The sequence below is a fragment of the Xenopus laevis genome, chromosome 8S (assembly GCF_017654675.1).
Source record: "Xenopus laevis strain J_2021 chromosome 8S, Xenopus_laevis_v10.1, whole genome shotgun sequence".
NCBI classification, from domain to species: domain Eukaryota; kingdom Metazoa; phylum Chordata; class Amphibia; order Anura; family Pipidae; genus Xenopus; species Xenopus laevis.
This window is the reverse complement of record NC_054386.1, coordinates 76,468,860-76,485,960: the sequence shown is the minus strand read 5'-3', so window position 1 is coordinate 76,485,960 and position 17,101 is coordinate 76,468,860. Positions and strand designations below refer to the sequence as shown.

Here is a 17,101-nt window from a genome sequence, read left to right as displayed (position 1 = left end):
TAGTGAAACTTCACCAGCGTTTGGCTGCTGAGATGCAACTCCGCATTATAGTGATTTAGCGTACTGTTAACTAATTTGCTCCTGGCGAACTGGCGCAAAGTGTGGCAGATCATTTGCTGGTGAAAATTCGCCCTTTAATGAATTTGCCCCCATGTTTTTGTAGATCTATGCGTGCTCTAGCATTGGCCAGTCTTGGTCCTCACCTTCCCCTGTAGTCAAGCACTAGAGATAGACTAAACTACCTGCAGTTGAGTTCATAATAATAGTAGTCCAGAATGACTAACTTGATCAATCACTGTTTTTGGTAGAAATTATATTTCTACATGGAAAATAATTTACTGGCAAGTGTAGTAGAGTAATAGAAAACCAACAGATCCAACAGTAATGACATATATGCTGTGTAATCAAATCATTAATTGAGGCTTGTTCCAAATAATAGCAGAGTGGAGTTCAATTAGTGACGTAATTCATTCTGTGAAAAAATAGGTGTCAATCACAAAACCTGAAAGACATGGAAGAAAATTTGAAAACTACTATTTGAATGGATAGAAGAATAGCCAAAATGGCAAAAACTCAGCCAACGATCAGCTCCAGGTAGATCAAAGAAGGTGTAAAGTTACCTTTGATACTGTTACAATTAGAAGACGCCTATGTGAAGCCAAGCTATCGACAAGAAGACCATTGTTGAAAAAAGGACATGCTGAAGAGGTAACAATTTACCAAAGAACACATTGACTGGCCTAAAGAGAAATGTTGCAACATTTTGTGGACTGATGAAAGCAAGATTGTTCTTTTTGGGTCTAGGGGCCAAGGACAGTTTGTCAGACGACCCCCAAACACTGAATTTAAGCCAAAGTACAGTGTGAAGACATGGTGGCACAAGCATCATGATATGGGGATGTTTCTCATACTATGGCATTGGACCAAGGATCATGAATCAGTTTCAAAATACTTGAAGAGGTCATGTTGCCTTATGACAAAGAGTAAATGCCCTTTAAATGAGTGTTTCAACAAGATAATGACCCCAAACACACCAGTGAATGAGAAAAATCTTGGTTTCAGACCAACAAGATTAACGTTATAGAGTAGTCAGCCCAATCCCTAGACCTTAATAAAATAGAAAAATTGTGGGGTGACATAAAAAATGCTGTTTCTGAGGCAATACCAAGAAATGCAGAAGAATTGTGGAATGTAACAGGTACCAGAAGTTGGTCGAATCCATGTAATACAGATGTGCTGCAGTTCTCAGAAACAGTGATCATACAACTAAGTATTAGTTCAGTGATTCAAAGGAAAGCAAGATCTTGAACCTGTTTATACACTGTTTATTTGAGTATGTAAAGAAGAATGCACATACTGGAATTTTTTGGAACAGCCTAATATTCCATTTTCTTCACTTTCTGGTAAAAGAATTACACAAATTTGATAATATATATGTGCAGTGTTTCCAATGCAATTGCATGTATGGAAATAAAAGCTGTTGCTTCTAACCTTTTGGCCTATTTCACGGCCATTCTCTATTTCTTTATGGGAATAAAGAGGCTTAATAATCAAAGAATAGAGAATAGTATGTAGAGAAAAGAGACTAGGAGAATAAAGAGGGTGAGTGAGGTGAGGCGGTATAATAGTTTGGGCCTTCAACCTAAGGTTTACTGGTGGGCTCCTGGTATCCCAGTCCGACACTGAGTATAATCATACATCTGCCTGGCCTGCATGCTGTGAAACATGATCAAGAAGCTTGGTGTCCTGATTGGGCATATGCATCACTATGACATGAATTTGGATGCTGTTAGTTATATATTTTTCACACACATACACACACAGTATACATAGAATACATGTTTAATAGAGAGGCAATTACTGATAAATAAGATATAAATGTGATTATTAAAAATAGATAGTTTTCTTTTTATTAGTAATCAATAGGAAAATAGACTCATGGGAATAACAGTCCAGTGAAATTGATTGATGGGACCTGCAGTTGACAAACAGGCTTGCACACAAAAGAGAAATACCCAGGGACAGAAGAACATAATCTTCCAACATAAAGATCAATTCTTACACACAGCCACCCACAAGTAGTCTCTCTGCTTTCCTTTGTATTCTTCTGGACTTTCTGAAACTCAGTATAGAAATCATGCTTGTTCCTCTGGTAACTGAGGTGTAAAACACTGACAGCCTGGAGTCCTTCTCAGCGTTCATTCTGATCCCCTGTAAATGATCCTTACCTAAAGGTTTTTCTTATCCTTGCATAGATTTTTGCTCACTCATTAAGGAAGATGTTAAGTAAATGATTGATTTTTCTTCTCCTTTTCCAATATCAGAAATGCAGTTAATGTTACCCTTGGGATGTCTTTGTCAAATTTATCCCAGTGCAGTGTGTTACTCAATTTTGTGACCTAATATCTGCTAAAGTAAAATTCAGTAGTTTAAACCCTGGAAGATATTTACTATATGGTGAGGTTTTAGTTTTTTTCACCTGATTGGATGGCTTATTTTAAATGTAGCCCCATACCACAAGGAGTAGGAGTCACTATTAGTGGCAGCCAAGACTATATAGACAGTAGCTCAGATTTAATTCTTAAATACAAATTGGTCAGAATTTACTGCAAATATAGGAGGTTTTCCATTACCGGTAAAAGGAATCAGAAAAATCATCAAAAAACACCAATCAATTCTTAGAGTTACATCAGAAACCTTGGAGGTTAGGAATAGGAATGATATATGCACCTCCATTATTTATATTATTTATAGCAGTGATTCTATCTATCAGTAGAAATTTCAGTTTATCTGTCCCTATTGTCACACGTGCTATATACTGTATGCTGTGCATTACAATTCATTCAGTGAACTCTCCATAGTTAATTGCATGTTTTGCATCCATAGACTAATTTGGAAAATGAAACCGTAATAATCTATTTATTGCTGTTGTAATAGCAAATAATGACGTTTTAGCTGAGAAAAAAAAGCTTAAGATAAAACATTTATCATCCAATTATAGCTGCAATCCATAATCTTGTCAGTTCTTTGGAGAAGGCCCAAAGGAATATAATTACTACTATTTTAACCCTATTTATGTGTGTGCTTTTATTATACAAAATGCATTTAATGTCAATTATATACTCTTATGCATGGTGTAGTTTTACAATCAAACATTAATGTTAACGAGATGTGGCATGCAAATATAAATCCATGTGTACGGAGCATCTGGAAATTAATATCCTTTTCTTTTTCTTTCCTCTGCGTTCTCTCCTTGCCATATTTGCTGATGGATTCATTCCACTAAAGGTATGTGTCGCTTATTATTGACTAATTGTGCCATATGTTGGCTAGTATTTAAAGGGCAATTAAAACCCTGATCAAAGTGAAGTAAAAGCAATGTGGTGTAAGAACTAAAAAGGGCTATATTCCGACATGCAAATAAAGCAGATACAGTATTGCCCCAACAAGTCTCATACCTCATAGCTGCTGTTATTAGCTTAAGACATAAAGAACAAAAAACATGGTCAGGATCTGATTGACAGGATGATGTTTGATTGGGCCTAATTGTTCTGGTCTTGGCAAACTGGGCATCAATTTTAATATCCCAAGTTTTAAAATATATATATATGTGGGTGCTGAAGATCCATTTGTATTTTGCGCATTTAAAACACCCTTGTACCCAGGATGCCCTCACTAGGCACTAAGCACTGACATAAATCATTGGGCATTTACATCAATGCCCATTACACAGATTCACCACATTGTGTTTTACTTTTATCATGGAGTAAATGTCCATTAAAACATTATTTATTTGATGAAAAAAATCACGGCACAAGGTGCAGAGCATAACACTGGCCACCACTACTACCATATTCCCTCTCCCTTCATGTCCCTCATGAATACAATGATGCTCATCACATTGAGCACTGCATTTATGGATAAGGCCCCAGGTCTCTGTGCTCTGAAAGTACAAAGCCCTCGTTGAAAGCCAGGGAGCAAAGTGCAAAAACACAGCAAAAAGCACATTTTCTGCACTTTGTATCCTTTGCATTTTATACCCATCGGTTGATCGTGGTTCATAGTTTCTCACCAAGTATATGTTACTCCTATGAGTACATGTGCAATAAAAAATGTACTTTAGTATCAGTATAGATTAATTTTATGTATACATATTTCAGAATTACTTTGGAGGTACTATATAAAGGACATGGTGAAACTTTATTGCAAAACTTTGAGAAACCCATCTTTTTGTCAAGATTTGCCTGCCTGACTACGTTTATTCTCTGCCTGCCTCGACCCGACCTGATCTGACTACTCTATTGCCTAACGCCTTGTACTACGACCTTCTGCCCAAAGACTTTGCTTAACTGTCGTGCCCCTCTGCCTATCCAGAACCTCTAGCTTTGCACCTCTCGTTTAAGTCCTGGTGGCATCCAAGTAGCTGAGGTCTCCACCTAAAGGCCAAAGGCAGTCACACTACAGGTGAAGCACACTACAGGTGAAGCACGAGCCGAGACCAGGGTGCTTGGCATTTGTTCTGGTGTTGGGTGTCGACCGTTACACACTGTCTTCTATGTATTTTATCAATGCTACATGCAGAGTGGGCCTACAACAAATCTTCCTGTGTTAGTCCCCTGTGCCATAAAATAGGTGGTTTATAGCATGTTGTATGCATCTACAAGGTATTTACCTGCTACTTATTGTAGTGTTTAGTAACAGCCCTTCCAAGGACATGTTTATTATGCCTTGTTTATGTTTATTGTTTATTGCTATGCAGCACTACTGATGCTAGAGAGCACCCTCTACAGCAGTCCAGGGAGAATCCTAGAGTATCCTAGGATTCTATGGATATGACACTTTCCATGTGGAGCCTGCTAGGCAGTTCTGCAGTCTATTGAATAAAGACTACAACCAAAGCCTTCTGTGTGGGTCAAGATTCTACACCTATGATGGTGGAGATTCTCCTTACTAACAGAACTATGCTGCACAATGCCTTCAGGTATTACAATGGCACTAGGAAGTAATAAGTGCAGGGTGACATTGATTTCTGCTGCATGCTAAAACTGTTAAATTCAATATTATATGTATAAGAGGGGCTCAGTAGACAAAAGAATTGTCTTTGACATTTTGGATTAATTGCCCTCTCACTTCCTCTCCCTTATGATTTTGCAACTTTAAGTTAGTCCATATGTCTGGATGTACAGACATATACAGTATGTGTGTCTCATGTAATAGGTGCAAGCAAAAAAATAAAGATCAAAGAGACCCACAACACAGCTCTATATCTGTTGTTAAACTATAACAACCCAACATCTTGTCCATGGCCAAAAACCGTTGCAGGGAATGGAAGAATGGTCTTCTATGACATAGAGGTGAATGTTCACATTCTGGAGTTGTTCTAGAGGATTTTGCCTGCTTCTTTGGAGTTCACATCGCAACTTTAGCTGCATTATACTTTTGATCAAGAGGTAGATAAATCACAACTGAAGCAGTGGTGGAAGATTAGTCTGACAAGGTATAACAATGGGCATCAAGCATATAGCATAGATCACCCCTATTTTCCTTTATTTAAGTTTTAATAATAACAAGACTGCTAAGCCTTCTATAGTGCTTAATGTGACCTTGTCCTTGGGAAACTTGTTTATATTATATTTTCTTTGCACACAGCTTACAACCAGAGAGACTCCCTTTCAATCCCTTTTCCTCTTTTTTTAGTCTTTTCCATTTCCATGATACAGCATTTCTTTTTTTTTATATCTGTTGTCGTTCTTCTTTGTGAAGGAGATTTAATTACAGCGAGAGTGAGGAACATCCATCATTTCCAGTTCATGGCCTATCCTGAGCTGTTCCTATTACTTAGAAGACACTGTCACATTGTACTCGAGCTTCTTTCATAGCAAAGAGAATTTCTTCAACAATCCTTGATAATAGGATTGTTGAAGGGGCTCATTTACAACCGCTAAGTGCAGTTACGCAAAGTTTGCTGCAGTCGTTGCACCTACAAATACTATTTTTTAAAGGTACTTGTGTCTTAAGCAGCTCCTTGCACTTTCACATAGTTGTGCTGAGCACCCACTTGTCTGGTATGATAATTGTGCACAAGTGTAACTGTTGACACTATGAACCCTGGAGCTGCCGCAACCTTGAAGGTGGCAGTAGCTATTAGTTTTGCACAGTGGTCTGTGTCTATAGACACAGATAACTTGTGCCAATAGAATCGCAGATGTTGTTTTGATGCTGAACTCCAGAAATGATGACATCCTTTGCAATTTTATCTGATTTGTGTTGAGCTTAAACGCATTGGCTTTAACTGTGTCAAGAGAATTGCCACCTCATGGTGGCTGCTGTAATGTTGGAATTGTGGGGAAAGAACACGGCATTTCAGGTAAAAGAGCACAATGACCTGCACCCAAAGTTGCACTTGCACTTGTAAATTTGTCAGTGATAGCCAGTGCCCTGCAGAATTATTCATTGACCATTTCTAGGAACAGTGTCCTAAGGTAATGAATACATAGGGGCAGATTTACTTATGGTCGAATATCGAGGGTTAATTAACCCTCGATATTCGACTGCCGAATGTAAATCCTTCGACTTCGAATATCGAAGTCGAAGGATTTACTGCAAATAAATCGATCGAACGAAAAATCGTTCAGTCGAACAATTATTTTTCTTCAACCAAAAAAAGATTGCAATGCCTATGGGGACCTTCCCCATAGGCTAACATTGGCTTCGGTATGTTTTAGGTGGCGAACTAGGGGTTCGAAGTTTTTTTTTAAAGAGACAGTACTTCGACTATCGAATGGTCGAATAGTCGAACGATTTTTAGTTCGAATCGTTCGATTCGAAGTCGTAGTCGAAGGTCGAAGTAGCCCATTCGATGCCAAAACATATTTTTAAAATTCAAAGTTTTTTTTTAATCTATTCCTTCACTCGAGCTAAGTAAATGGGCCCCATAATGTAGTGTTGTGCTGCACTGATAAAACGGGTGTGTTTGCTTCAGAAACACTACTATAGTTCTTATAAAAAGCTGCTGTGTAGCCATGGGGACAGCCATTCAAAGTGGTAAAAGGAGAAAAGGCACAGGAAAAACGGCAGATAATAGATAAGCTCTTTACCATAAAATGGGATTCTTCAGAAATTATCTATTATAAACTATGGGGCCGATTCACTAACTTCGAGTGAAGTATTCGAAATAATAAAACTTTTTTGTGCTCCTCGACTGTCGAATTGGCGTAAATTCGCCTGAGTAGAATGATTCGAATAGATCAAGCTCAAAAACGCTGCGACTATTCGTCATTCGATAGTCGAAGTACTGGATCGAGCGCAAAAACGCTGCGACTATTCGCCCATCCGATAGTCGAAGTGCTGTCTCTTTTAAAAATACTTCGACTGCCTACTTCGCCACCTAAAACCTACCGAATTGCTTTAAAAGCCTATGGGAAAGTCCCACAGGCTTGTTTTGCAAGTTTTTGATCGAATAAAAAGGCATTCGATCGAATGAAAATCCTTTGAGCAAATATTCGATTGAGCAAATTGCCTATTCGATTCTATTCGATTCTATTCCCCAGTCGAATTTCGAGGGATTTAACCCCTCGAAATTCGACCCTTGATGAATTTGCCCCTATGTGTCCTGTGCTTGAATGGCTGCCCCCATGGCTACACAGTAGCGTGTTTATATAAACTATAGTAGTGTTTCTGAAGCTAACACATCACTTTTTCCAGCGCAGGGCACCACTACGTCATATTGTTTTTCCTTTAAAACACTTTGATTTTTTTGGTGTTACTGTTTCTTTAAATGTTAAATCTATTAGAATACCTGTTCTAGAATCATGTTAAGAATGCAAACCAACAAACTCAAAGGGGGTTATTTACTAAACTCCGAATGCCAAAAACCCGAAAAATTTGTGGTTTTTTAAGAATAAAATCTGAAGTTTTAGTGGGAAAAAAAAAACACGAATTTTTTGGGATTTATTATACTCCAAGGATGGAAAAAGTCAGAATCTCAAAATCCGGCATCTTAGACCTGCCGAGGTTGCATATAAGTCAATGGGAGAAGTCGCATAGATTTTTCGATCAGCGCTGGGTTTTGTGCAATAACCCGAAGATTTCGGGGGTTTTGAGCAAACATCTGAAAAAAAATCGGAGTTTTTGGGTGTAAAATCTAAAAAATGTGTATATTTCACAATTTTATCGCGTTTTTTCCCCAAAAACATGATTTTCGGAAAAGTACATAATACATAAGGCGAAAAAAATCTGTGCGGATTTGGTCTTTGTTTTTTTCAGAAAAATTTAGATAAATTCAGACTTTGATAAATAACCCCCAAAATCTCTTCTGATTTCACTGGAATGAAAAGGCATATTCATAAATATTTCCTGCCTGGTTCAAGTTTCGGTGAGTCATGTGACAGAAATGATATCAGAACTCACCGTTTATAACTGATGACATCAGAACTCACCGTTTATAAGGATATAATTTACAGGATATTCATGGCTTTTGTGTATATATATATATATATATATATATATATATATATATATACTGTGTATATATATATATATATATATATATATATATATATATATATATATATATATATATATATATATATATATATATATACTGTATATATATATATATATATATATATATATATATATATGCATGCCCATAGAAATTCTGAATATTGATTTGGGCACCAGAAACAGCAATTCTTTTAATGAAACAAGCTTTTGCAGGACACACCAAAGGGAATAAAGGCTGGTCAAGCCACACAGAGCATGAATAAATCATTTTAGATTGAGGATTGTATGTGCACCAGTTAAGGTGCTGCTAGTGTTTTATGACATGTGAGGTACATGTAGCAACAACCACTACATTTTTTTTGCAAATATTTGGGCACAGGTTATTGTTCAAACGGAGACATATTCCTTGCATGGAAGCTGACTCACTGCTACTCTGATGAGATTTAACAAAATGTTATTGTTGAGTACATTATACAGAGAAAAACATGAAAATGATTATTTAAACATATTGGATTTTTCAGAGCAACTACAAAAAATAGCAATAAACACTTTAGAGAATAACCTTGCTTAACACGTTTTTAAAGAATTCATAACTGATCAGTGTATTGCCTATTTAATGCTGATGGTGTCAGTGAAGTTGTGGGCTGAGGGTCCTAGAAATTTCCTTTTAAAGAATCAGCAGCGGGTTCCCTCTCCCTTGCATATAATTTACTGCCTGAATCTAACCATTATTCTGTAAGAGAGCACCAGTTCCTCCTGAATGCAATCACAGAGTCATTCGGCTGTGGGTTAGAAGATGGAAAAGCTTTTCAGCTGTTACAAGCAACATTTCAGTAAAAAGGAACATAGCTCCATTTAACTTGGACTCCTAACTGCACGGACTCAATTTGCTTAAATGAAAGTTCTGTCGGCAGTATGGTATGAGTTATAGAATAAAATGTTGCTTTCCTGTTCCACAGCCCCTGGTTATAATGCATTACAATCTTTACATTGTGCTAGCAAATGTTCATATGTAAAAATTCCTACTGTACAATGGAGTCCTGCGGTACCCTGCAGGTTGCGTTTAGTAGTTCCAGGTGCGGGTATACCCGTGGGTCGGCGTTTCTGCCGGTTTGCGGGTTGCGGGTCGGGCCGCGGGCCTTCTCAATATCTATATTCACTCCTTTCTTCTGGTCACGTCTACTTCTGATGAAGTTACTTCCGGTTTACAATGAAAGCACTTCCTGTTTTACTCCTTTTTTTTCTGATCACGTCTACTTCTGATGATGTCATTTCCGGTTTCCAATGACAGCACTTCCTGATTCTAGATGGTCAGCTGGTCGCAGGTCCGGGTTGCGGATAAGGTACTTGCGGGTAGGGTCGGGTAGCGGGTCCAAGCGGGTAAGAATGCAGGTTGCGGGTCTGGGTTGCGGATTGCAATTTGCTGGTACGGGTCAGGTTCGGGTCCCAAAAAATGGACCCGCACAGGACTCTACTGTATAATGCAAAGTCATTCAAAATGAATGACTGTGAAATGAATTACACTGAGAACTGCTGCTGGTATTCTCCAGAAAAAGACATTAGGCAATGCAGGAGTTCATCAGGTTTGTCCTGTTTTTATCCGAAACCTTTCATTTTGGGCAATTATTTCGAAAAGCAGGGTGAACACACTCTTGCGGTGTGTTTGCACCAAAAAAACGTGTGGTGACTTGAGCTTTTAAATCTGTTGAGAGGTGATCACTCAAGTTGATGGCATCCCACACATGCTGATGGATGCTGTCTACTCTGAAAAACAAAGAACTAAAGTTCTCTTGTGATCTGATTATTAAACCAAAGGTACAAATGACAATGCTGGTACAAAATGGCTGCCCACTTGTGTGACCAAATTGCTTCCATCTGGGAATCTGACGCAAGATCACATATTTAGCAATTAATCACAACAGAAAAAATAAAAAATGAAAAATAATTGCAAAACAAGCAAAAATAGAACCACGGCAGCAGAAATTCTTAAGCACACAGCACAGATCACAAGCAGCAAGTAATGATGAATTATTCATCTCTATTAAAAGAACTAAACCAAAGATATAAGTGAGCTAGTTTGGTCTGTTTGCCTGAATCTGTGTCCTCGAATTTATTATTTTGCATACCTGTTTGGCGTCACACACATACAGCTGCACTCTATTCATTGGACAGTTATGACAAGGTTACGTTCTTAAAATGAATCTAGTCAACAAATCAGTTTGTCTGCCATTTTAATAACAGAATTGCATAAATACTTCATAACTTAATAACCATAGTGGATATTTACCGTAGCTCTAAGCAGTAGCTCCTATCCGTGCAATTAAAGATTTATAAAGCTGTTTGAAATTATTGTTCCACCAAAAGAAAGCAAAGAAAACTAGACAGAGAAAAAAACGAGTTTTTATCTCATAGAAGTTTCATTCTGAAACAAGAAATGATCTCTCCAATGTGAGCCACCTGGCTCTTAAATTGTAGTTCCCAGAATTCCAAATGCTACAGCCAAGGTTTGGTACAATGTGAATGATACATATCAAAATCTTGCTGCAGAAAAGCTAGCTATGCACAGGATAATAATACTGCGACCTCCAGACTGATTTAGTAGCTTATTGGCCCATGTATGGGTGGTGCCTTTCAACAGCTTTCCTGACCAATGTTTGTCTGAAAATCAGACGTTTATAGGACAACTGTAAAATCCTATCAGCCCAAGAAGCATGTCTGTTGGTTTGCAGGCTTGGTCAGCTTTGCATGTATGTAAATATCAGCCCCATTTGGCCATGTACACGGGTGACCATATCAGGTTAAGACATGAGGCACTCGTTTTGCATGGTCTAGTCTAGTGTTATTTGTGGCCAGGTTAAGTCATAGCAAATGCTATTCTCAATGTGCAGTTATTTTTAACCATAAATCCAACATGATTATTTACATTCAAGCATGCCACATTTTGGCACAGAATTGTAGGAGCTTTCTGTTCTAAAAATATTAAATAAGTGCTGAGGTCCCTGCAGAGACCTTTCCTGAAGGAGGTTCAAGCTGGGACTGATACACTGACCACCGATTAAACAATTTAGTGAACCCAAAAGGCTTGATTGGGCTAATTCTGCTCAGTTTTTTGACAATACTGTGATCTTTAAATGACTCCCTCACCCCATTCCAGATTTTCACTTCAACACTGTAAAGGTTGCTGGACAATTTTGCTGCTTCTGTGGAGCAAGGGATTCAAGAGCGAGAATATTTTTCCCAGATGCTGTTAAAAATAGGTGACCACGTTGAGGCCTGCAAAAGAAGGAAATGGCAAAGACTGACCAGACTCAATAAATAAATATCTTTGTTTGTGTTTGCACGCTTGTGTTCCTTTGTGTGATAGTTATTACCCAAGAATAGATGTAAAGATGTTAGAAGCTTTTATCTTTTTTTTTGCAGAGTTCACAGCTGATTGAAGTCAGTTAGTGTGGCAGTAGATAAAGGGTAGCCACCTGTTGCTGTCACCTTGCCAACAAGGATACAGAAAGGTACTAGTAATGGGTTATGATCTGCCAGTTTCAAACAGCATGATATTTTTTTGCCTTTTAACTGCAGCCCAATGTCAGCTGTTGGCAGCATATTAAGTATTTGCCTTTAGGAAGAAAACGTTTTTTCCTATTACAATATTTAAAACCATTATCATAGCAGCATCATTTATTTTTCTGGAAATCACCAACAGAGCCCATTGCTCAAAGATCTGTCAACTTTTTTGAAGCCATAACAACATTTAACCCATTGCCTCCAAGTGTACTATACAGAGATCAAGCTGGAAACGCAAATGTAAATCATTTAGGTTTTAGAAAGGGGTCTGACTATAATAAATAGTAATAATAATAGTTGATGGCGAGTTCACAGATTATTCAAGATTTCTCTTTTTAACTGTAAAAGAATATGTCGTTATTTTCCTGTTGCAGTGTATCTGTTTTTTTTAAACAAATTTGACATCATCTTCCTTGCCTACAACAGCCATTGTTCTTTCTTTGTTAAAATCCTTGTTATTTGCTCTCTTGGCATTTAATCCTTGTGTGATTATCATAACAGATACAATGATTTGAAGTACGGCCTACCACATAGACACTTGTTATGCTGGCATTAAAATTTGGATTGGCCACAACCCAAGGAACCATTAATGACTGAGTATTTGTTCTCCTGCATCTTCAGCTCTCTGGCATTCATTCTGACCACCATTATGTTCTTCTCAATTCCCTTTTCTCTTATTGCCTTTGCAACTCTTCTATTATGTCTTCCCTTTCTCTTCCACTCTTCTTCTGTCTGTTGTTTTCTTTATTTTGGATATTTTTTTTATCTTTTAATTTTTTAATTAAATATTTATTCAAATCAAGTTTGAACCTTCAAACATTTTCTACAGAGTTGTACTAAAACCTTTTGGAAAAGTGAACCAATTAATAAGCAAACACATAGTTATTTGCCCCCTAAAACTACTTGTGCATATATTTAAAGTAAGGGACATATAGGGGCAGATATATTAAGGTTCAAATGGTAAATTCGAATTAGAATTTTCAATTTTTTTTTCTGCCCAAATTCGGATTTAAAAGCACCAACTCGAATGTAAATTCGAATGTGAGATTTATCACACCTCGACAATGGAAACAGTTCTAATTCGAATATAATTAACCCTCGATATTCGACTAGGAATTAAAATCCTTCGACTTCGAATATCGAAGTCGAAGGATTTAGCGCAGATAGTTCGATCGAACAATCGAAGGATAATTCCTTCGAATCGAACGATAAAATCCTTAGAATCGTTCGATTCGAAGGATTTTAATCCAACGATCGAAGGAATATCCTTCGATCAAAAAAAGTTAACCAAGCCTATGGGGACCTTCCCCATAGGCTAACATTGACTTCGGTAGCTTTTAGATGGCGAACTAGGGGGTCGAAGTTTTTTTTAAAGAGACAGTACTTTGACTATCGAATGGTCGAATGGTCGAATAGTCGAACGATTTTTACTTCGAATACTTCGATTCGAAGTCGTAGTCGAAGGTCGAAGTAGCCCATTCGATGGTCAAAGTAGCCCAAAAAAAACTTCGAAATTCTAAGTTTTTTACCTTCGAATCCTTCACTCGAAGTTAGTGAATCGGGCCCTAGATGTTCGAGTTTTTTCATAAATAACCTCCCATTCAAGTTGTACATTCAAATTTATCAGAGTAAAAAAAAAATCATATAAATTCAAAAATAACCCCCTTAATCCTTTTTTTTTTTAAAAATGAGTAAATGTATATATATATATATTTAATTTGGTCCGATGACATAATTACAGCTTCTATGGCTAATTGATTTCTCCAATTGCACATTAACACAGTTAAAGCAGCAGGTAGAAAAGGATCAGGCTTCCAGCTTGCTGTTATTGATTCTGTTTAGCACAGGTCATTCCTTACTGTATAAACTGCACACTAGGGCTTCCATTTTGTTTTCTATAAAAAAAAGAAAAGACGCTAGCAAAGGCAATGGCTATAGAAATAGACAGAATGTGGTGTGTGTTCATTCATTAAGACAAAATAATGAGTATAGTTAGTATGTTATTCATGCTGACCCCTAATCATACAGGTGCAGTTACTATTTTATTGAGCAACAGCTGTAAGTCAGCATGCCCCTTCCACTAATACAGATAAAGAGAAAATTATGCACAAGTCATTTTAAATATTGCAGATCTTTCTACACAATGAAAGTGGGCTTTAAAACGCTTTAAAAAGCTGCTTCCCATTAGACTGTATAGAAAATGTTTTGCCTATGGTAGTATGTATGTACAGATTTAGAACCATAAATACTAATTCTGCTACTCAAACAACACTGTAGATGTGGGAAACATTGGGAAGCTGGCAGTGGGGGGAAAAGGTAGTACAGGTATGGGACCTATTATGCAGAATGCTCATGACCTGGGGTTTTCTGGATAACAGATTCTTCATACCTTTAGTCTACTATAAAATCATTATTAAATAAACCCAATAGACTGGTTTTGCTTCCAATAATGATTGATTATGTCTTAGTTTGGATCAAGTACAAGGTACTGTTTTAGTATAGAGGAAAAGGATTTTTTTTTTTAAGCTTGGATTATTTGATTAAAATGGAGTCCATGGGAGAAGGCCTTTCTGTAATTCAGCGCTTTTTGGATAACGGGTTTTCAGGATCCTCCCATATCTGTATTGCAGCAGTTCTATGTAGGTTGCCCTTATGAAGTTCATTTACACTCGCATGGCTACTGATGTGGTATTCATCCATTTGTCAAAAACGAAGATCATTTGCGTAACATAGCAGACTGACCTGTGTAAGGCCATATTTAAAGAAATATAGGTGATGAAGTTTTAGTTAATATTTTCTAGCTATTAGATATTTTCAAGCACCTTCTCTTTTAATACCGATTGTAACCATATCGCTGCTGTAATGTGTACATTTATATTCAATCACAGCAGGGAGAAGGATGGTATAATCCTCTTAGATTGTAAACTTTCCCAAGGAGGACCAGACCCCATTTCAGTGTCGGACTGGGGTGTCCCCAGTACACCCCAGTTGCAGGCTCCAGTTCCTCCAAGCGCCAACCCATTCCCCCCCTGTCCTCATAGCACACTTCCATACATGTTCCTTGCGGTAGCAGTTGGGGTGCCAAGTTTGCACAATATTATTATACATTTCCTTTATAAATGAGTGATTTCTCTCTCTATTTTGAGAATTCAGGGCATACTTTGTCTGAAAAAAAAGTAAAATCCAGTTTTCTCTAAGCTATATAATTAAATTATGTGGATATATTGCATTACTGTTTTTTTCACATCTGTCCTTCTCTAGTGTTAGCAAGACTGAATTGTATGGATTGGAGGCCATGACACAGACAAATTCAGCAAAGGAGTTTTAAAGTTTAGCGAATAAGAAATCTTATTTTTAACAGTTAGATGGCAGAGCTACATAAACATAATTTAAGTATTTTATGTGTGTATTACAAAGGTAATGCAACAGTCCTTATAAAACATGAACTATTAGGGCTTTTTTAAAATCCAATTCACATTTATTACAAGTTGAGTGCAACCTATAAATTGCCCGGCCGATGGATGTAATATTCAAGGCAATGCAGAGACGGTTTGTAAAATGTGTGCTCACAGAATATTCACCTGCCATAAAAAAGACTTCACATATTTTTGTTTTACAACTTTAGGCAGATTCCTTGAGAAAGCACCTTGCGGAAAAAATGAAGCTGCTCTTCAATTTTGGTTGCAGAATTAATTTCTGGGCTCACATCAAAGTGTTTCTGTTTGATGTGCTGTGTTGCCGCAGTACCCATTCATGATAAATAAGCTAGTGCATTATTTAATACTTTTTTCTCTTGTTCTTCCTTTGCTGGATCTGGCTAGCCACAGGAGGTAAGGGTTTTTGGGGAATTACATTTTTTTGTATGCATTTATTTTAGCCGCTCCAGTAAGCAAAGAATAAATGTTATTTTGTAGAAACCAAAATATTAATGCTAAAGGCCTATAAAATACTGTTTAAATTGTGGACTGAAATAAGATGTACTGTAGCCATTGCAGGAAAATCACAGTTTTTAAAAATGTTAACCTTATTCTGTGGAATTTCTTGACCAGTTTCTTGATCAGTTATTAGTTTTTTGCAACAATAAAAGCAAATATTTAATTGGTTGTCATGGGTTTTTCCCAGGTGTAAATGTGTCCAATGTTGAATGAGCCCACTGTGTATAAATGAATGTCCTATCTACTGTTTGTTTTTTTTTTAAAACAGATCTGTACTATTTCTAAAATATTGCATTTTTGTTTTATTTGGCTCCTTTTTTGTAATTTGATAATTAGGGTCAACACACTGTTATTGTGTCTACTGCTCCCCACTATGGAAAGGGATTATTTGCATTTAGCTTGCATGTGCTCAGTTGTTTATCCCAGGAAGACCTGGTCCAGCTATGGGACCTGTTATCCAGAATGTTTGGGGCCTGGGGATTTCCTGATTAGGTTTTTGTTTCTTTAAACTGATTCTCCATGCTGTCCTTTAATGAGGGTAAATTATATTTTAGTTAGAATCAAGTACAAGCTACTGTTTAATTATAACAGAGAAAATAATTTGTAAAATTTTAATTATTTTATTAAAATGGAGTCTATTGAAGATGCCCTCACCATAATTTAGAGGTTTCATATAATTTATCCCATACCTGTAAATACAACTGATTTTTAACTTCTACTTTCAGAGAATCATAATGACTGCTATTCAACCACATGTGTCGTGGATAATTTGAGCAGTGTCGGACTGGCCCACCGGGAAACCAGGAAAACTCCCGGTGGGCCCAGGTGTCAGTTGACCCTTTTGCTTCTAACTATGTGGCCAATTTCATGGTCATTCCTTATTTATTTATGGGAAAAAATGCTTAATAATGGAAGAATAGACTAGTAAATATAAAAGACTAGGAGAATAAAGTGATTGAGTGAGGAGAGGAGGAATAATAGTTTGGAAAGTGGGCCCACGGTCTAATGTTTTCTGGTGGGCCCCTGGCATCCCAGTCCAAAACTGAATTTGAGTCCTGTATGGCTTTAAATATTTGCATTTGTGTCATGTATTTTTTCCG

At 37.2% G+C, this 17,101-nt stretch overlaps 1 protein-coding gene across 2 annotated transcripts in view; it reads left to right on the top strand.

Annotated features, from left to right (window-relative positions):
- Positions 1-17,101, top strand: part of LOC121397742 (heparan-sulfate 6-O-sulfotransferase 2-like) — a 211,716-nt gene that overhangs the window by 103,763 nt on the left and 90,852 nt on the right. The window contains exon 2 of one of the 2 annotated variants that reach the window (XM_041575105.1): positions 15,888-15,896. The exons of the other annotated variant lie outside the window; for it this stretch is intronic. Coding sequence (XP_041431039.1) covers positions 15,888-15,896 — 9 coding nt within the window. The remainder of the gene's footprint in view (positions 1-15,887; positions 15,897-17,101) is intronic. 2 annotated transcript variants of the gene reach the window in all.